The 18,100-nt window shown below is 34.8% G+C and overlaps 2 protein-coding genes across 5 annotated transcripts; one reads left to right on the top strand and one right to left on the bottom strand.

Moving 5' to 3' along the window:
- Window positions 1-748: 748 nt before the first annotated feature.
- LOC140342575 (fibrinogen-like protein 1-like protein) lies at window positions 749-9,990 on the bottom strand. 2 transcript variants are annotated; one of them, XM_072428803.1, is made up of 4 exons: window positions 9,913-9,990; window positions 9,655-9,762; window positions 5,761-6,375; window positions 749-4,420 (listed from the first exon to the last, which is right to left on the bottom strand). In XM_072428803.1, exons 1-4 carry the CDS (start codon window positions 9,914-9,916, stop codon window positions 4,407-4,409), a joined length of 741 nt encoding a protein of 246 aa, XP_072284904.1. In that variant the 5' UTR covers window positions 9,917-9,990; the 3' UTR covers window positions 749-4,406. The 2 variants fall into 2 exon arrangements, with proteins under 2 accessions (XP_072284904.1, XP_072284914.1); XM_072428813.1 differs by having other exon boundaries at window positions 5,749-6,375; window positions 9,913-9,989.
- A 212-nt stretch (window positions 9,991-10,202) lies between these two features.
- Window positions 10,203-17,882, top strand: LOC140342562 (fibrinogen-like protein 1-like protein). 3 transcript variants are annotated; one of them, XM_072428790.1, is made up of 5 exons: window positions 10,203-10,287; window positions 10,596-10,717; window positions 13,479-13,602; window positions 15,153-15,254; window positions 15,641-17,882. In XM_072428790.1, the coding sequence occupies exons 3-5, from the start codon at window positions 13,599-13,601 to the stop codon at window positions 16,282-16,284; spliced, it is 750 nt and encodes a 249-aa protein (XP_072284891.1). In that variant the 5' UTR covers window positions 10,203-10,287; window positions 10,596-10,717; window positions 13,479-13,598; the 3' UTR covers window positions 16,285-17,882. The 3 variants fall into 3 exon arrangements, with proteins under 3 accessions (XP_072284891.1, XP_072284874.1, XP_072284882.1); XM_072428773.1 differs by having other exon boundaries at window positions 13,465-13,602; XM_072428781.1 differs by lacking the exon at window positions 10,203-10,287 and having other exon boundaries at window positions 10,337-10,717; window positions 13,465-13,602.
- The last annotated feature ends 218 nt before the right edge of the window (window positions 17,883-18,100 follow it).

Raw genomic sequence — 18,100 nt, 5'->3', positions numbered from 1 at the left:
GTATTAAAGGTTTAAGGGTTAATTTTGTATTTGTTAGGTTAGAAGTTAAGTGTGTTGATCACTTTACTTATTAAGGGTTTCAACGCTAGATTTGGATTAAAAGTTAGTGAGCAGGGTAAAGCAGAACACCACAGACAAGAGATGGACGGATTAAGATGGATTCAGATTATTTTAGAACTGAAGAAGAGGATATTAATCCAAATTCCTAGGAACTCTTGTTACATCAATATAAGATTATGGATGATAGTGAGAGCACTAATTGGTGCAGCTGTTTCCATCTTAACTTGTCTGTGGTGCTCCCCTGAAGAAGCAGGTTCAGCCCTGCAGAACGAGTCGCGTCATTTAAAACATCACCCTTAAGTTTAGAAAAAAAAATTGTGTACAGTAAATGGTATGTTTCAAATGTAATATTTTTGTTGGTTTTAACTGAGCATTCAAGTGTTAAAATGTTTGAAAAAAATGTTGGGAATTTATTTTATGGAAATGTTTTTACAATTTTTTACCACATAACTCCCTGTTTTTATTGGGGTGGATAGTTAGTTACTAAACTTTCCCTCCATCTGGCTATTACCTTATTGGCAATATTACAATTTGATACTGAGAGTTTTGGGGTGCCACTGGCTCCAGATAAAGCCAAGGAGCCAACAATGGGTTCAGTTGTTTTAGGTTTTACAAACAAAAAAGGGTTTCCTTTTGGATAACTAACCAAATAACAATGCTTTGTAGGCCAAATGAACAATTTCCCCAATGAAGGTAAAATATATAATATCAGCTTTATTACAAATCACAATATAAAATATATACCAAATTACATAAAAATATTAGTAGCGCCAATATAGATCTCCTTATGGAAACTCTTTTAATATGAGGTATTCCAACCTTCTACGCGTTTTGCAGAATCTCAGTCTGCTTCCTCAGGAAGAGGAGATCTACAAATACAACAACAATTGGTAATACAATATATTCACACATCAATACACAAAATGAATCAATGATATCCCATTACCTTAATGTTTCATAAAGATTCAAAAACAAATACAAATAAGACTAAAATGATGAACTTACATCTATTTGCTGGGTGCAGGTAATCACCTACAAGTCCTTCTGTCATGGATTGTTAGCTAGGACACGGCAAGAACAGGGCAAAAGGCAGGCAGTACCTTCATGATGCAGCTTTTATCAATCATGATTTGAAAAAAGGGGCACATTGGATCAATTAATCAGGTTTAACACCCAGCAACAATGTAAAATAAATGAAAAATGTATTTTTTTAGTTGATACTCCTGTGTATGTGTGGGTTCCATAGTTAGTAGTCAAAAAACTTATGCATAAGACTGTTGGTATAGAAAAATTGTACTAGCTAATAGCATCCTAATAAATTTCACATAAACATCATGATTGCTTTTCATATTTCAACTAATTATCAAGTGGATACAAAATAATGATTACATCAATTATACTAATAATTACTTTTTAAGATATAATAATAACATGTATACACAAAATTATTTGTCTATAACAATTAACTTTTATATTAGATTGGAATAGAAGAATAATAATAAACATTGCATTTTGTCATATCTATCATATTTCACAATTAGCAACGAGCATAATACTTTTATTATACATATTCCAATCAAATATTACATTTGAAAATATGGCAAGCCATTCCTTTTCAGCTTTAAATAAATATCCCTTAAGGCCTACTATACCACGTTATTAATTATATTTACTATGTAGATTTCCAGTTATATGAACTGATTAACCGCCTATAGTATGTTAGGTTACAGTAACTAAGTAATACGTGTGTCAAAATAATATATGGAAACCATTTAACAGCGCTGCGTAATATGTTGGCGCTATATAAATCCTGTTTAATAATAATAATAATAATAATTTAACTGGCATTTTACTGCATTTCAAGTTGCTAATTTAAATACAAGGGGAACAGGAACAGCACCATATCATAGTCATACAAATTTCCCAACTGACAAGGTAAGATAATAGAGTAGGAAAGACATCTAGTGTTGGTTCTGCAAACTGCACAAGGAAAGTATATTTTTCATTTTTTCACAACCTTTTACTCTTACACCTGACCACCTCCCATCACTACCTGTCCTCTCGGATTGCCTCCTAAATCATCTAGGGGTAAAATCTGCCATTAGGATCATTGCTGGGTACCCGAGATGCACGAGATAACATTATATTATTTATGTTTCTTTCACATAGTAAATCCTGACTCATTTTCCAAACAATTAAGCTATTTTACTGTCTCCACATGTGCAGTAATTGTACTCAATCAAGTTGATTTTCTAGAAGCTTTAAACCTAAACCAAAGTGTATGTTAAAAAGTAAAGCTTGGATACCTAAAAATGTACTAGCAAAATATTTTTTTTTTCACATTTTCTTGACATATACATTATTGGATATTCAGGGTGAACACAGGTATTTTTTTTTTTTTACTACAGACTGGAATCATAGTAAAAGGATTTAAAATAATAAAAACAGTCCTGACATCTTTGCTATTTGGGCCTAGCAGATTGTCTTGTTCTAGGTGCCAGTTCCACTGACTGTTTTTTGTTTTTGTCATCCCATTGAGGTATGCTGTCTTTTATTACTGGCAATGAAAAGAATGAAAATGAAAAAAAAAATGAAAATGAAAAATGAAAGAAAAAAAAGTGAAGGAAAAGCTGAACAGAGTCCCAATAAAGCCAAATTATTGCATATATTATTGGTAAACCTTTACTTGTTAAACCTTTCAATGCAGTGTTTCTAAGCCAGGGTTTCGTAAACTCTATGGTTCCCCCAATGGTTGCTTGAGTGGTCAGCGGTGGCCAGTGGTCCAAGGCTCTGGCCAGTACGTCCCCCAGTGGGGTCAGGAGAAGGACCCTGCTGGGGGGGTGCACTGACCAGAGCCACGGTCCATGTCCCCTGTATGGATCACAGGCTCAGAGCGGGTTGTGGTTCTGGACAGAACCCACCCACTGTCCCATCGCAGGCTCAGACCCAGAAAGGTCTAAGCCTGCCATGGGAGAGTGGGTGGGTTCTTGCATCACGACGTCACTCTGGGGAAGTGTCTTCCCCTTTGAGTGACACACGGCTCATGCGCGATCCGGAGCTCGAAAGTTTAGTGGTTCGTAGGTCCAAAAAGGTTTGCGACCACTGGTTTAAATTGACACCAATAATGTTTTTGGCTATCAGTACTGGTGGTATTCTTCTCAACGGTCAGCAATGTAAGAGGAATTCTTCCTACTGATCTGCACACTAATATACTATGACCTGTGAATATAGTAATTCCCTGAAGACCTGAAAGCTATCCAGTGGTGTTCCCCCATGTTAGAAAGTTTTAGAAACACTGATTTTAGGGAACTGCTCTACATTCCTTCCACTTTCAATCAGCAGCCCTGAGTATGTGTGATTGATACAGGCAAAGAGAAGATTAAATTACTCTTTTAATGCTATAGTGTGTAATAGTGTGTACATTCACATTAAAATTTACAAAAGACATGAAATGAAAAGCTTAGTGTTTTCATAGTTTATACAACCTGGCTATACAATCTGACTGTACATTTGTTTTGATTTACCAAAAATATATTGTGCAAGTACCTTCCTGTTCCAATACAGCTTGATCCTGCTTCGAAGGCCAGATGTACATTGATGCTTATTTCCAGTTTATCTGTCAGGCAGAGTCTTCCCATTTCTTTTACTTAGCAATTAGAAGCTTGTCTCCTACATTGAAGAATCACAGCAGGGAGCTGATCACAGCATACTTCCAGTCAATTTAACTATTTTTAGATACTTATTTGTAAAAACTTATTCTTTCTTTAGAAGTAATAATGGTGTAGCAAATTTAATTGTATGTAAAGGATTCCCTAATCCTAAAATAGTATGGCTTTACATACACTTAAAAAGGAATTCTCATTTTATTGCAATGTTTACTTAAAATTAGACGTAAATGTTAAAGTGAATTTAACACATTATGCTTTTTGCATTACTTATACAATAAAAGGCAAAGCATGACATTTTGTAAAGTTTGCATCTGAAAAGAACTGCAAACATTCAGAGAAAAGCATATACATATATACACCCATGGAGTTCATAATCTACATAGTTACATACATTCATATTGTGATAATTACACATGTGTCAAAAATATGTATATTTTGTAGTGAAGTCATATTTACTTTTAAGAACAAAACAAAGTTGAACTTTGGATTTAAAAATGATATTTCAAGCTGAATGTTATTCGTGGTACCATGCATTTGCTGAGAAAGTAGTAACTGATGGGATGTAGAACTTTTCCAAATAGATGTATAGGGGGTTGCATTTTGTTCTCTATTAAAAATTATTGTTACTTTTCTTTGTTTTATTACAGTCTTGGAGCCCAGAGGTTAAAGGGACATCCCTCACAAAAGGTCTACTGTTGAAATCAAAGCAAAACAAAAAAAAAAAAGTTGTAGTTAGATTCTGGAACACAAATCTGTCAAGTATAGTTTCTTATTGCCTTTTAACATTGCATCTATTCTTTAATAGATATAATATAATATAGATATAATATAATAGATATATAATAGTTAACTTATTGCACTTTATGTTAAGTTGTTTTTTTTTTTCTTTTTAAATTTATATGCCAATATTTTTCCTGGTTTACAATGGACCTTTTAGGATACCATTGGTGATGTTTTTTTAAGGCACAAGAATTGGAACTGTCATTCTAAACCTGTCTTTAGTGCATGTCCTGGTATGCAATCTATAAAGACTAAAAAGATCTGAACTTCACTAAAGCCAGGATCACGATAACAAGTGCAGCCTACATCTTTGAAAACATCAGATTGTATTCAGAACATCCACATAATGGAATACCTTACAGCCAATCTTCAAGATAACATTGATAAATGTGATAAGATATTGGTGTACTGGGATTCCTTTTATTCTGCCAAATCCTCTTAGCTGTCCACAGGCTCTTCCCTTTCCTTTTCTTATCCCCTAATCCTCTTTCTTTCCCCGATTTACTTGCTCTCCTACTGTTCTATGTTCATTGGATTTTTGCTTCTCTGATGCTGATTTGTTTCCCCTTACTGTTTGCCTTAACTAAACTGCTGACTTTACATCTCTATATTGTAAGGTAAATTTTGTGATATGTAAATTGGGTACAGCATATTGTATATATGTTTTCTTTTCTGTTACTATGTTTATTTTTGTGGTTTTCTCTGATTGTCCTGTTAGTTTCTTATTTTTTGTGTTGTATATTTCTTTTGAAAACTAATAAAATACAATTTAAAAAAACAGTAGCAGATAATATATTTTTCCTTAAAGGGACACACTGAAACAGATATTACTTTTTCAACACTTTTTTTTTTCATGACCCTTTTTGCACACATAATAGCCCACTGGAACAAAGCCCCACTGCTCTTCTGTGGCTGATATAACAAGTGGGATGAAGCAGTCATTTGGAAATCAACCTCTGCTACTGCTAGGGAGAATCAGCCATAAGTCTTGCTATTGTCTTGTTATTAACAAAAAAATATAAAACATTAGGTGTCCTTATTGGTGTATTTTTAAATATGAAAACATTTTTGGCATTTTGGAGTATAAGGAAATATATATATGTATATATAAATATAATTTATGGGGAGAATAATGACATTTATTACTTAGAAGAAAAGGACATTACAGTGGTGCTCATTCACCATCACTCCCATACAGTTTTCTGCTATCACCCATAGTCCATTTCTGTTTTGTACATACTTCAGCAGATACCTGTAGGTCGGACCATAATCATTGACTTGGTGCAATCTCCAGTACAAACGTTCTTCCAGTAGATGTAGCTCTTGCCATTCAGCATGACAATGTAGCAGTTATCATACCACCAGCCGCCATAGGTTGATGCACAGTTAGAGGAACTGCGGTCCTGGTCTTTATCCTTTGCAGAGAACTTCATGTTATCATGAATATTATTTGTGTCAAATGTAGAAAGGAAGTCCCCTGCAGTACCTGAATACCTGCCTAAGCGGAGTGTATATCCATTAACTTCTTTGTCCAGACTAAAGATATCATAATCAGCGTGCCACTCCTTGTCTGCTTTGTCTGTTATTTGAAACCGTACCATGTAGACCCTCTGAGAGGTGAGAAGATGAATGTACTCATTCCCCAGCCAATAATCCTGCATCACGTTTCCAAAGCCATATTTATAGGTGGTCCAGGATTCTAGCCATGTGAGTTCAGTTTTTAATGAGTTCTTCTGAATTACTGTCCAACCCTTACCATCCTCATCCACATGGCAGTAGACTACCAGTGGAGGTGATGTGTCGGGTTTGATTACATAAACCCCACTTGGGCTGTCCTTAGGTAGTTTATCACAATCTATGGGGAACCCTAAAAATATAAAAACAGTAGGTAAGTCAGTTACCCTTAATATGCTCACATCATTGATGTAGTACTACATGATGAGGCAATAAAGTTACAGGGTGAGATTGATAAAAAATAATATCTTTCAGAAGAAAGTGAATAAAATTTGTGTGCTGGAGAAGTCTACTGCCAATAAATAAAAGTAAATAAAAAGAAAGAAAGCGTATAAGGATATAGCATGATTGATGATATGGATCAGTTCATGAGAGAATACGATGGTCCATTCTCTCCCGACCCCCTCAAGAGTAACTCCTTTTATTTATCCCAAACTTCTATAGGTTAAAATATGTTCCATTGTCTGATATTGTATTGAGTGTGAGTTTGACCACACAGCTGATCTGTAATCCCCCCCCCCGGGTTCTCCTTCTATTCATGACGTTGTTAACAATATATATTATTTAGACTTTATTTACTGTTGGATATGTATTTCTGATTCTTTATGCAAATGTTTTTTTTATTGTATGAACCCTGGTGTATCTCAAAAAAAAATATTTTTCAAATAAAAAAAAAAAAAAGAGTAACTCCTTTTATTCATAAGTTTCCTATTGACATACATTGGATATATGTTACATCATGCCTACTTACTACTATATAAACTTAAAAAGGTATATTAAATATAGCTTTACTCTACAACTTGTTGTTAAAACATATAAGGAGTGGAAAAAGAGTACCCAGCTCTTGCTCAATGGCCTAATAAATAGTGGTAAAACATTTTTTACTGCAACTTACTGTAACTCTGTAGTGTGAATGGGTCCTAAACTACAGTGGAAAGCCTACAGATATAATTGATCTCCAAGATTTGGGAAGATAGACTATCATGAGTGATCCTTGGAGACCTGTTATGGTAAAAACATTTGCTCCTAGCTGGTAAATGTTTTCAATCCTAGACCAAATCCATTCCAAGTTTGCTTGGTCACCCAGATTCACCCATGATGGTCTGTCTTCTCCAGTCTTTGAGAGCTTCAATAAATCAAACCCAGTGTCTTTACAGTTGGTCTTACTGTGTCTGCTGAAGACTGAATACTTTATATCCAGCCTGCTGCTAATATCTATCCTTGTGCTCATTGGAAGGAGCATTTAGAAGCCATAGGATGTCACTTTCAACTCTGCAACAGACACAACACTGAATGAAGGTGGCTTTCATGTCTGGCCTGGGCCAATCTTGGAGTCTTCAGGGGCACTGCTACAAACGGGGCAGTAGAGCATGTCACTGTGCCCCCTGCCTCTCTCATTTTAAAATATTAAAACTTGCAGCTGTGGGGTTGGGGTAAAAGCAGAGAAACTTTTCCTTGTTACAGATCAGCCTCCTCCCCACAAATATGTCCTCTGTCACTCTGCCACAGGACTTTCTGAAGAAGTACCCTGGGTGTAGATATCCCCCCTAGGTCCCCCTATCTGCACAACTCAACACTGCCACCCATGGTCTTCTAGCTGCAGATCTATGGACCCCGGTTATCAACTCTGACAAAGCCCACGCATTGGGGATACCCCAATTTATATCAGAGCTTTACCTGTTAGGTGAAGTCCTGTGCCTCCTAATGGTATCCCCAATTTCACACTAAAGTCCCATCTTTATATCAGTAGCACTCTTTACATCAGAATCCTACATTTACATTAGCCCCTCCAAAACCCCTGTTCTATCTGACTCCCATCAGTTTACCTGCAAGTCTAACATAACTGTCTGCTCGCTGTTGTAAATGAAGCTGGCAAATAACATCTACTACTACTGTCTCCTGTCTATAAAGAGGAAGCCAGTGGTAGACGATCTTCTCCGCCAGCTCTGTGTACAGCAGTGAGCAGTTAGACAGTGCTCATAAGGACGGTCCCTACAGGTCCTCTGGAATAAGGGGCCAGGTCTCAATCAAGACCTCTGCAACCCTTGTTCCTACACCACTGCACCTGGGAGTTATGGCATCACAGGTACTTATTACTTCAATGTCTGCCAATAGCTTTAAAAAATAATCCAAAGATAATGATTATTGGACTAGGACATTGAAATAAGAAGATTGAGTGAAATAAGACCTGGAGTTTGGCTTTATAGCAGAAATACAGTCTTCCATACCATTTATTAAAATCTGCCTTCCAGTTACTTATTACCCATATAGTTATCCTACCTATGACATTTGTATATTTCAATAGTGCTGGAAGCAGCCATATTGCATTGCTAGGTTATGTGCTGTTCAGATATTTTTTGCTGCTATGTGCAAAAAATAGCAGTGGTTTCTTTAAACTGCAATCAGAAGCATATCAGAGAAACATTCCCCCTACAATAGGGATCTAAAGCTACATACACACATAAGATAATAGAGCACAACCATTCATCTCATTTATTAATGAATGATCAAGAACAACCACTGCTCATAGGAGCGCACAGAGGGGTGCTGCTCATTCATTCTTCCCCTCCCCTGTCCACTGAACAGAAAGGCACTGCGTACACAGATATCGTCCATTCATCTGTCACTGGAAGAAACAATCGTCTGATGTCTATTGGATGTCTATATAAGGCTTTAGTCTGGCACATTTCCAGCTGTCTTCCAAAGATAATAACAGCAAGTTAAAATTTTAAGTACCTATTTTTAAAAGAATTCTTTTCCAAGAATAATAATATTATGCCAAATCTGTAGAAGCAGTGGGGAAAATTGACAACAATTCCTTTTTAAAGTTTATTTGAATGTAAACAAGAACTTTTCTGATTACCCCTTCTTGTTCTGTAAATCTTACATTGAAAGTGCTTTGTTGTATCTCTTCTATATATGCAAAAATACCTATTTCTAGCAGAAACCCATCAAACCTTTAACTTTCTGTTGTGAGCTGACAACCAATTCTCTGCTGGACTGAAATCCAAGGCGTTTTATCAGCCCTGTCCAGATTACAAGGTGAGCTCACAATGCTCCTCTATTGATAATGTAATAAGTGTTGGCCACCTAGAACAGGAGGTGTTTATGGGTGGGATCATCAAGGAAAGTAAAAGGAAAAAAGCATGAAAGGAAAAAAATGAAAGCAGTCATCACACCTAAGGCCTAGTAAACTGCAATGCATGATATGCTACAGTTAAGATTTACATAACTGATACATTTAAGATAATATCTGTAATTTTATTCTGCAAATATTTGGACATCTTTTAAAATTATGTTGTTATTTAAAATCGCATAATTGATAATGTTACACCAGATTTATAATACATTTAACAATACTATGATATATAGTTTGCCTGTAAATAATGCAATACAAGAGATGATTTCTCACCTTCTTGGAGTCGCACTTTTGGAGGGTCATCAGCAGCTAATACTGCAGACAGGCTCAGGATACAGACTGCCAGGGGCCAATATATTGCTGCAAATTCCTTCAATTTACCTATCCCAGTAACGAAACAAGAAAATTATTATGACAGTGATCGTTGAAAAGACTTTACCAAGTTAACAGTAAGCAATACTGAAATCTACATTGGGTTGCCAGGAATGCACATTTATGGTTTTAATATACATGCTGTGGTCATATTCTCACCCATTGCCTTCTTTGATTAGTTTAAACATTCACAGGAAATTCCTATTTATTTGAAAAGGATTAGTCTCCTCCCAAGCTGGTGTATCAAGGAAAGAAGATAGGAGCAACTGCAATTAAAGGCTTACAAAGTCCATTTGGTGCCAATGTTTTCCAATCAGCTCAAGGTTATAGTGATGTAATATGGGAGGCTTTCTTTCTCCTTTCTTGTCTTGTTTTTGCTGTTTAAATGTACTATTAGCCTTTTACACCTGCCTCTAAGAGTTGCTTTGTACAACTCAACAGCAGATGGTGCCATATATAAATCTCCATACCGTACTAATAAAGAGACATTTTTACATACATGGCAGGGGAAGCATGGTGCTGAGGTTAAGGCTTGTATGTAGTTTCAAAGTTATGTTCAGTAGTATTCCTTTAAAAATGCAACTTAAAGCATACCTAAACTCAGAAATTTCACTTTACATAAAAGGGTAGACAACCCTTTTATGTAAAGTAAAAATTATGTTGTTGTTTTTTATTTTAAGTGGAACAGTGACGCACCGCCCCCTAATTCTCGACAGGCAATCGAGTTTGAACGGGAGCGCAAAGTCTTCTTCGAGATACCTACGTCAGGCAACCCAGGAGGCTCTTGGGTGCTCCCTCTCCGCAAAAACAGAAAAATTTGCTGATCTCAATTTTTTTTTAAGAACCAGGGAGAAGAGGAGAAGATGGCGGTGCCGGAGCGCCAGCTCCGGGAAGGATGTCGAGATGACACGGGACTCGATGCAGGACACCCCTGGATGGATTGGACTGCCCTGCGGGATTGAACGTAAGTGTATTTTTTTTTTTTTTGCAAGTTTTCAGTTTAGTTCCATTAACACTTGGATTTGGCTATTCTATTATATAGATTTTATGGTAATTTAGAACAAGATCACAGACCTAATGAATATTATTTAGAATCTCTACCTGTAACATTCTGCATTTGCCTGTTTACACAACCTTGCAGACCCTTAAGTTACTGTTGACACTTTTTGAGGTGCAACATATTATAAACAAGATATGGAGTGAGTGTGTCAGGAAGACGGAAGTTTGTATTTTCCCAAAACATATCTTCACAACTAAGCTGCTTTCATCAATAAATGTGTTGGTATCAACCTAAAATAATAATATATGTATGGAACCAAACTACTGACATTGTAATTATACTTTGGAATTGGACACTTTGGTGTTGGCATCACATCAGTGGGACAATGACAATCCACAGATTGCTAGTAGTTCTTCAGAAAAATTTATTGTTGTAGGTTTTTTATTGTTTATTGTAATCAGTAGTATTAAGAACGATTTGCATATTAAATTGTGTGAAAATTTGAAAAGTGTATGTGTTATAATTGTTAAAACACATTTGTGGCTGCACACAATATTACAGTGTCACACATAGTGTTATGATTTATTTATACAACTTGACATTTGTTTTTATTAGAACACATTTTATTCTGAAATAAGAATAGAAAAAAAAGCTCAAAGCAGCTCATAAAGCAAAAAGTACAACAGAAGGAAAACTGAAGTATCTCAAAACATATTGTTGACCATGCTCCTAGTATAGACAGCATTTGCCTGTCTGCACAATCTCTTGTTTCGCCACCATTGAAACATTTTGAGGTGCCACGTATTAATTCAAAATATAATGGGGAAGAGAGAAGGAGCCAGGGTATTTGTTTGTTGTGGCAATATATTTAGTTGTAATGTACACTATTGTTCCTTGAATCGATGAACTTGAATACAATAAAGAAATATAAATAAAATTACAAAAAGTTTTACAAACAATGCATCAGGGTTATTTTTATGTTCAGATATTCTTCTGTTCTCAATGGTCCCCTGAGGAAGCCAAAGGGCGAAACGCGTCGGGACTCAACTGTACCTTTCTTTTTCTAACATTAGTAGCTATATCTTGTCTAGATTAGAGATAAAAAACCACCTTCATATCTTGGGACACAATAGGGTTTTACTGTACATATGATGCATTGTTTGTAAAACTTTTTACTTATTTTTATTTATATTTCTTTATTGTATTGAAGTTCCTCGATTCAAGGAACAATAGTGTACATTACAACTAAATATATTGCCACAGCAAACAAATTCCCTGGCTCTTTCCTTCTTCCCCATTATATTTTGAATGACATTACCATCATGGTATGTGGCTTTCCTTTGACTAGCAGAAATTGATCAGCATCCATTTCCTTGTATTCCAATCTTCTTGCCACATATTAAGACAGCACTTGGAGTATGTGACAGGAAGACAGAAGTTTGCATTTTTCCAAAAAATATTTATTACAGTAGTGAGAAATGTTGTATTTCACAACTAAACTACTATCATCGATAAACTTATATTAACATTAAATTTGTGGTACCAAACTGACATACCTGTACATTTACATACATTTCTTGTAAATCTTACTTCTTAGATAAGCCAAACTTCAATGAGCATAAACTACAGTAAAAGCAGTACTAGGTTTCTTTTTAAAAAAACAATAAAAGAAATGTTCGAATATGTTATCAAAACAATTGAGCAAAAATAAAATCAAAGTTCATTTTATATCTAGCCTCCTTCATGTATCATAGTACAAAAACCAAAACACATAATAAAAATTGTCATCTTTGTATCAAAGGTTATATATTTTTTTTTTCAGCAAGGCTTTTTTCACATTTAGCTTTCTATCCTTATCTGCTTTGCAGATTGAAGATAGTGTTTACAGGGTTCAGTAGCTTAAACGGATGTGTGGACATGGAGCAGTGATTTGTCCCCTTTTATTACTATCTTTCTTGCTGGTTTCAGTGGCTGTTAGAAATTTCAAGTAGAGACAGACAAACAGGTTAACGGTTTCTTGCTTTTTAACATAGGAATACCCATATATTAACTATAGAAATCTGGAATAAAAAAAAAACAAAAAAGGGTCAAGCAAACCTATACATAATAATATAGCTATAAGGGAGCCTATCGGGGTAAATCAAACCTTGGCTTCAAAAATATTAATAAAACAACATTACATAACAGCCAGAACTCCCTAAATAAGAACTTTATAAAAACTTTTGTCTTGTCCATGTGGCAGTTTTGGGTGATCCAGCTAATTTTGCTTTTTAATTTCCAAAGTACATTTTAACAACAACATGCAGAAATAAAAAATAATGTTTTTTTATAAAATGTTTTATAATATGTTGTATGGATGGTGGTGGTGGTGGGGACCCATATCTGTTGACTTGCTTAATCATGATATTGTGAATGAAGATATAGTAAAAGTAAGACACAGAATTATTAAAATGTATATTTTTATAAAACAACCAGCCATTCAGTTATGGAGCCTTGATCCTGTTTGTCTTCATGTACACAGAGGATCAGAAAGAAGTATGAAAGTAGTGAATGATATTTATGATCGTATCATTAAGTAAACAGATTGTTGACTCTGTCTTTCTAAATCACTAAGAGGGTTATTAAAGGTTCCTTAATTCATATTTAGTGCTTATCTGCTGATAAACCAGAGGAAGATAACAGATTTCACAATATTTTTCAAACAAATCCAGACTTTGCATTTCAGAAGAAACGCAGGACTGCAATAAAAGGTTATTCACCGTAAAGTCCGAGTACAAGAAAAGCAAGGCAAATCAGTATACAGTACAAGAAAACAAGAACAATTAGTAAAATCAAGAAAAGGAAGATGGGTGAGTTGTGATGGATTTACTACGAATGCTGAATACTGGTATTTTCTGTGAATTTGTGTTTTACTCTGCAATACTGAAGTTATGTCGGGGCAAGCACACCTATGCACAATTTTAATTCAGTCAATGCATTTTAACAAGATAATGTCCAGTGTAAACTTTTTTTTTTTAATAACTTTTTTTATAATTTTTTATAACTAACCTCTGTATTTACATAGAAAGCAGTGTAAAGAAAGTGTTATATAGCAGTGCTTGAAATCACAGTGTATTGTATAGTACTAGGAGGGCCCATTCACACTATTGCATTGCTTTTAACATGTGTGATACTGCAACACACGTTAAATGCCTCATCGTGTTGTGCTGCTATTTATTTTCAATGGTATTTTAATGCGAAGTGAATACAAAATAATTGCAGAACATCACAACGCACTGCAATACACTGTTGTGCGTTATGTTGGAAAAGTTAGTGCATGTCTACTCTTCTGCCATTAGTGCAATACAGGTTAACGCGAATGCATCAACACAACACATCAGGAAGCCAAAAGGCAAATGAAATGTAAGATTTTTGAATGTGGCTAAGTAACTACTTTGGTGTGTATCAGAGAGATATATTGAGAAGGAGATTCATTTTTCTTTTTTACTTTCTCTTAAACATGGTTTGTCATTCAACGTAATAACATATTTCCTTTACCCACACATTCACCTATAATCTCCATGCTATCTTTCTAAGTAGAAGAACATATATGTGTAATCAAAAATATGTCTGTCCTTTAGGGTATATATCGTAGAGCATTAAAAATTGTTTTAAAAAAGCATTTGATTGCTATGCCTTTCTAAAAAAAACATATTGAACAATAAAAAAAGCATTTGAGCATAATATTATAATTAATTACAATATATTGCGAACATGTAAATTGCAGTGACTTCAACAGGAAGGATAACTAACACCTCTAATTCTCTACAGATAATATATTAACGCATTACATAGACCTAATACATATTACAGGCTTGTTTTTGCAAATAAAAACTGTTAATTCATGTTTGTGACAACAAGATCTAATTTTACTTTTAAAATAAAACCATGGCTTCTATCTTCCACTCTGCTTTTATTAGGTTTACCGGAGGCTGATATTAAAACAATACATTTGTATATTTTTTATATTGTATGTTTTCTACCTTGTCAATAAAAATACAAAACAAAACAATACATTTGATTATTTTTTGATGAATATGTATGTGTATTACATGGTGCATCGTCTAATCAATGGGCCTGATTTATTAAAGAATCTGACATGTCTAAAGGGGTCACTCGATGGCGGCGGGAGTGACTGCTATGAAGACAAGGGATTCCATAGAATAGAATGGGCACTGTGTGTACAGCACTAGTTCTATTACCTGTCACTGGGAAAGATCATGAAAGGTTTAGCAGATTTAAATTAAACATTCCTTTGAACTTTAATAAAAATACAGTGTGTGATGTACTTACCAGGTTTTGATGCTGCACACATCTTTAATGATAAATAATGCTACATGTATGTTTTATATCCTTTTAGATTTCCTAAATTACCTTCTAATATTGGCTTTAGTGGGCACAGCTTCAACACGCCATGTTCGCAGAAAACCGAGAAATGGAGATGACAATAACAATAACAAAAGTAAGTCACAAGTTAAAATAAACAACATATTTTACATCTGCTCTAAAAATTGGCAGATTCATCCATAATTGTATATGATTTATAGATAAAACCTTTACATTTTGTGGTTAAGTTCTAATGGATTGGTCAATGATATCCAAATATTTTTGAAAGTTGTAGTTTATGGGAAAATATTTTCTATAGAATGGAAAAGCTGGGGAATGTATAGAAAGTATCTGTCTATGAAAATGGCCAGTATATGTCTTCTTCTATGTATGTTTGTACCATTGGGAAGGTGTATATGGATGCATGGGATAGAGGTGTAATTTATGTTGAGTTTATTATATCCCTTTTGTCTAGCTGCTTTTTATTTGTTACTGATTTCTACTTCTAAAAATCTTTTATAGAGTTACCTGTAGATTGCAGTGATATCTCAAGGGACAAGGAAAATGGAGTGTATGCCATTCAACCCAAAGATTTTCCCCACCCATTGATTGTGTACTGTGATATGACAACGTACAGTGGAGGTTGGATTGTTATCCAGCGTAATTCCTTCAACTCAGAGATTACCTGGGATGAGTCCTGGACAACTTATAAATATGGCTTCGGCAATGTTGAAAAGGATTACTGGTTGGGCATTGAGTATATTCACCAAATCACTAAGCAGAGGGTCTACCAGGCCCGTTTTGTTCTCTTTGACAATAACAATGAAGAAAAATATGCTGACTACAACCTGTTCAGTGTAGAGGATGAAGCTAATGGCTACAGGCTGAGGTTGGGCAGCTACACGGGCACTGCAGGTGATGCCATGTCTTCAGTAAGCGCAGGGCTCACACATGACAACATGAAGTTTACAGTTAAAGACAAAGATCAAGACATTAACAGTGGTAGTAACTGTGCTTCCAGTAATGGCGGTGCATGGTGGTATGGTTCATGCTTTGCCTCCAAGCTAAACAACAAAAATGGCATACACTGGCAGGGGCTGTGCAGTGGGAATTGCAAGGGATCTGTTATGTTAATCCGGCCAGCAGATTACTGCATCTATCTTTGAGTAACTACAGTTTATAACTTGGTATATTTTGTTTAGGATAATACCTATAATAAGAAGATATTCTTCACATTCTGATCATACGAGATATTCTTCACATTCTTGTATGTACACAACAATGTTAACCAATGTGATGTCACATTATGTATAATTTGAAATATTGCATTTTTAGAAACAATGAGTGGGTATTGGGTATCAAAAATCACCTTGCTGTGATATATCCACAGTTAGCCACTAATGGATTGACTTTATTCCGGTATCTGGATCTATTCTCCACTTAACACAGGACTATTCTTAACCTGATTTACTATATATTTTTAAATGTGTACAAACATTGGTTACTTGTTATTAAAAGAGTCCAGAATCAAGACGATTCACTATATTTAAGGTAATATTTGGAAAATCACATAATGCATTGGACAATTACACAACAGACAAAAAAAAACTTATATTTAGAAAATGTGTACACAGAAAGTGGCTGACCATTTCAAAACGAAATGTATTCTTCTTTATGGCTAAAAGACTGAAGATATAGACCAGTGTGAAATAGGTTGTGGGCGGGTAGGTTGTTTTGTGGGAAATTCCTGATGTCTTAGCTGCTACACTGATTACTGATGATCTGATGACTGGTGGGCTAATATTCAAAAAGTACAAATTCACAGCATGAATAAAGCAGAAGCAGGGAGATGCTTGTCTGCAGGTCCTCAGATGCAACCTTCTCTCCAGCAAAAGCAGTAAGCAGCATAGAAGTGACGTTCCTAAATATTACAACTCTGAGGATAGCAGGCAGACAGCTTTAACATTCACACTGCACATATATATAGCTATAAAACTGTAGGCACAGGACGTGTACAGCTATGTTTTAGAAGGAAATTAAGACATAAGGTCCATGTTTGGGGTACTGATTGACACAAAAAAATTTCTACATGTACCCTCACACAAGTGAACATGTTGAGATCAGGTCCATTCTCCATGGAAAGATATGAGTATGTTAAAAAAACAGTGATAAGAAGTTCTCGTTATCCATGTCTTTTTATTAGTAGTGTAAATTCAGGCAATTACTATCTGCCATGATAAACTTCTAACACTAATATTTGTTCAATGCTGTTGTACAGTGGCATAAAGTACTTCTGGATACATCTGGATTATCACCCTCTAATACCCTCTAATACAGCAAAGGGAGATTTGTGCGATACCCAAAGACTTTTTTTTGGAAAGCAGAAAAATCCTTTTGGAAATCCAAAGATCTAGTGCACCAGTTATTTTATCCTTTTTTAAATGAATCACATCCTTTCCATTCATGAAATGTTTTTTTTTTTATTATAGCTCTATAACAACCAGGCACTGGCATGGTAATGTTGACATGGAATATTTTTAGCAAGTTTAAAAGTTGTTTTTTGGATAAAAAAACACTTTCATTAGTCTATCTAACAGACCAAATGTTACCAAGTAGAGGAGTTTTTTAAGGTTTACATAAAACTTTTAACTTTCTAGTTTCATTGTCAAGAATATGCACACAGGGTTATAATATACAATCTCAATGTATAAATATTATATTTCTCAATGAAATCTTTAACATCATTAAAGAAACTTGAAACTTGTGGACTTCTGTATTGCTCAGCTCATCTGTTAACCTTGCTGTTTTTGTACTAGGCAAAGCTATTTGCCCATGTTTTACTCTATTGTTCTATTCTGTATAATTATCTGATATAATTTTATATACATATATATATATATATATATATATATTTATATATAATGACATGATGAGATAATATTATGTAATTTTTATTAATTAAGACATTCTAATCCAATTATG

Source organism: Pyxicephalus adspersus, chromosome 1, assembly GCF_032062135.1.
Source record: "Pyxicephalus adspersus chromosome 1, UCB_Pads_2.0, whole genome shotgun sequence".
NCBI classification, from domain to species: domain Eukaryota; kingdom Metazoa; phylum Chordata; class Amphibia; order Anura; family Pyxicephalidae; genus Pyxicephalus; species Pyxicephalus adspersus.
This window is presented reverse-complemented; position numbering and strand designations above follow the sequence as displayed.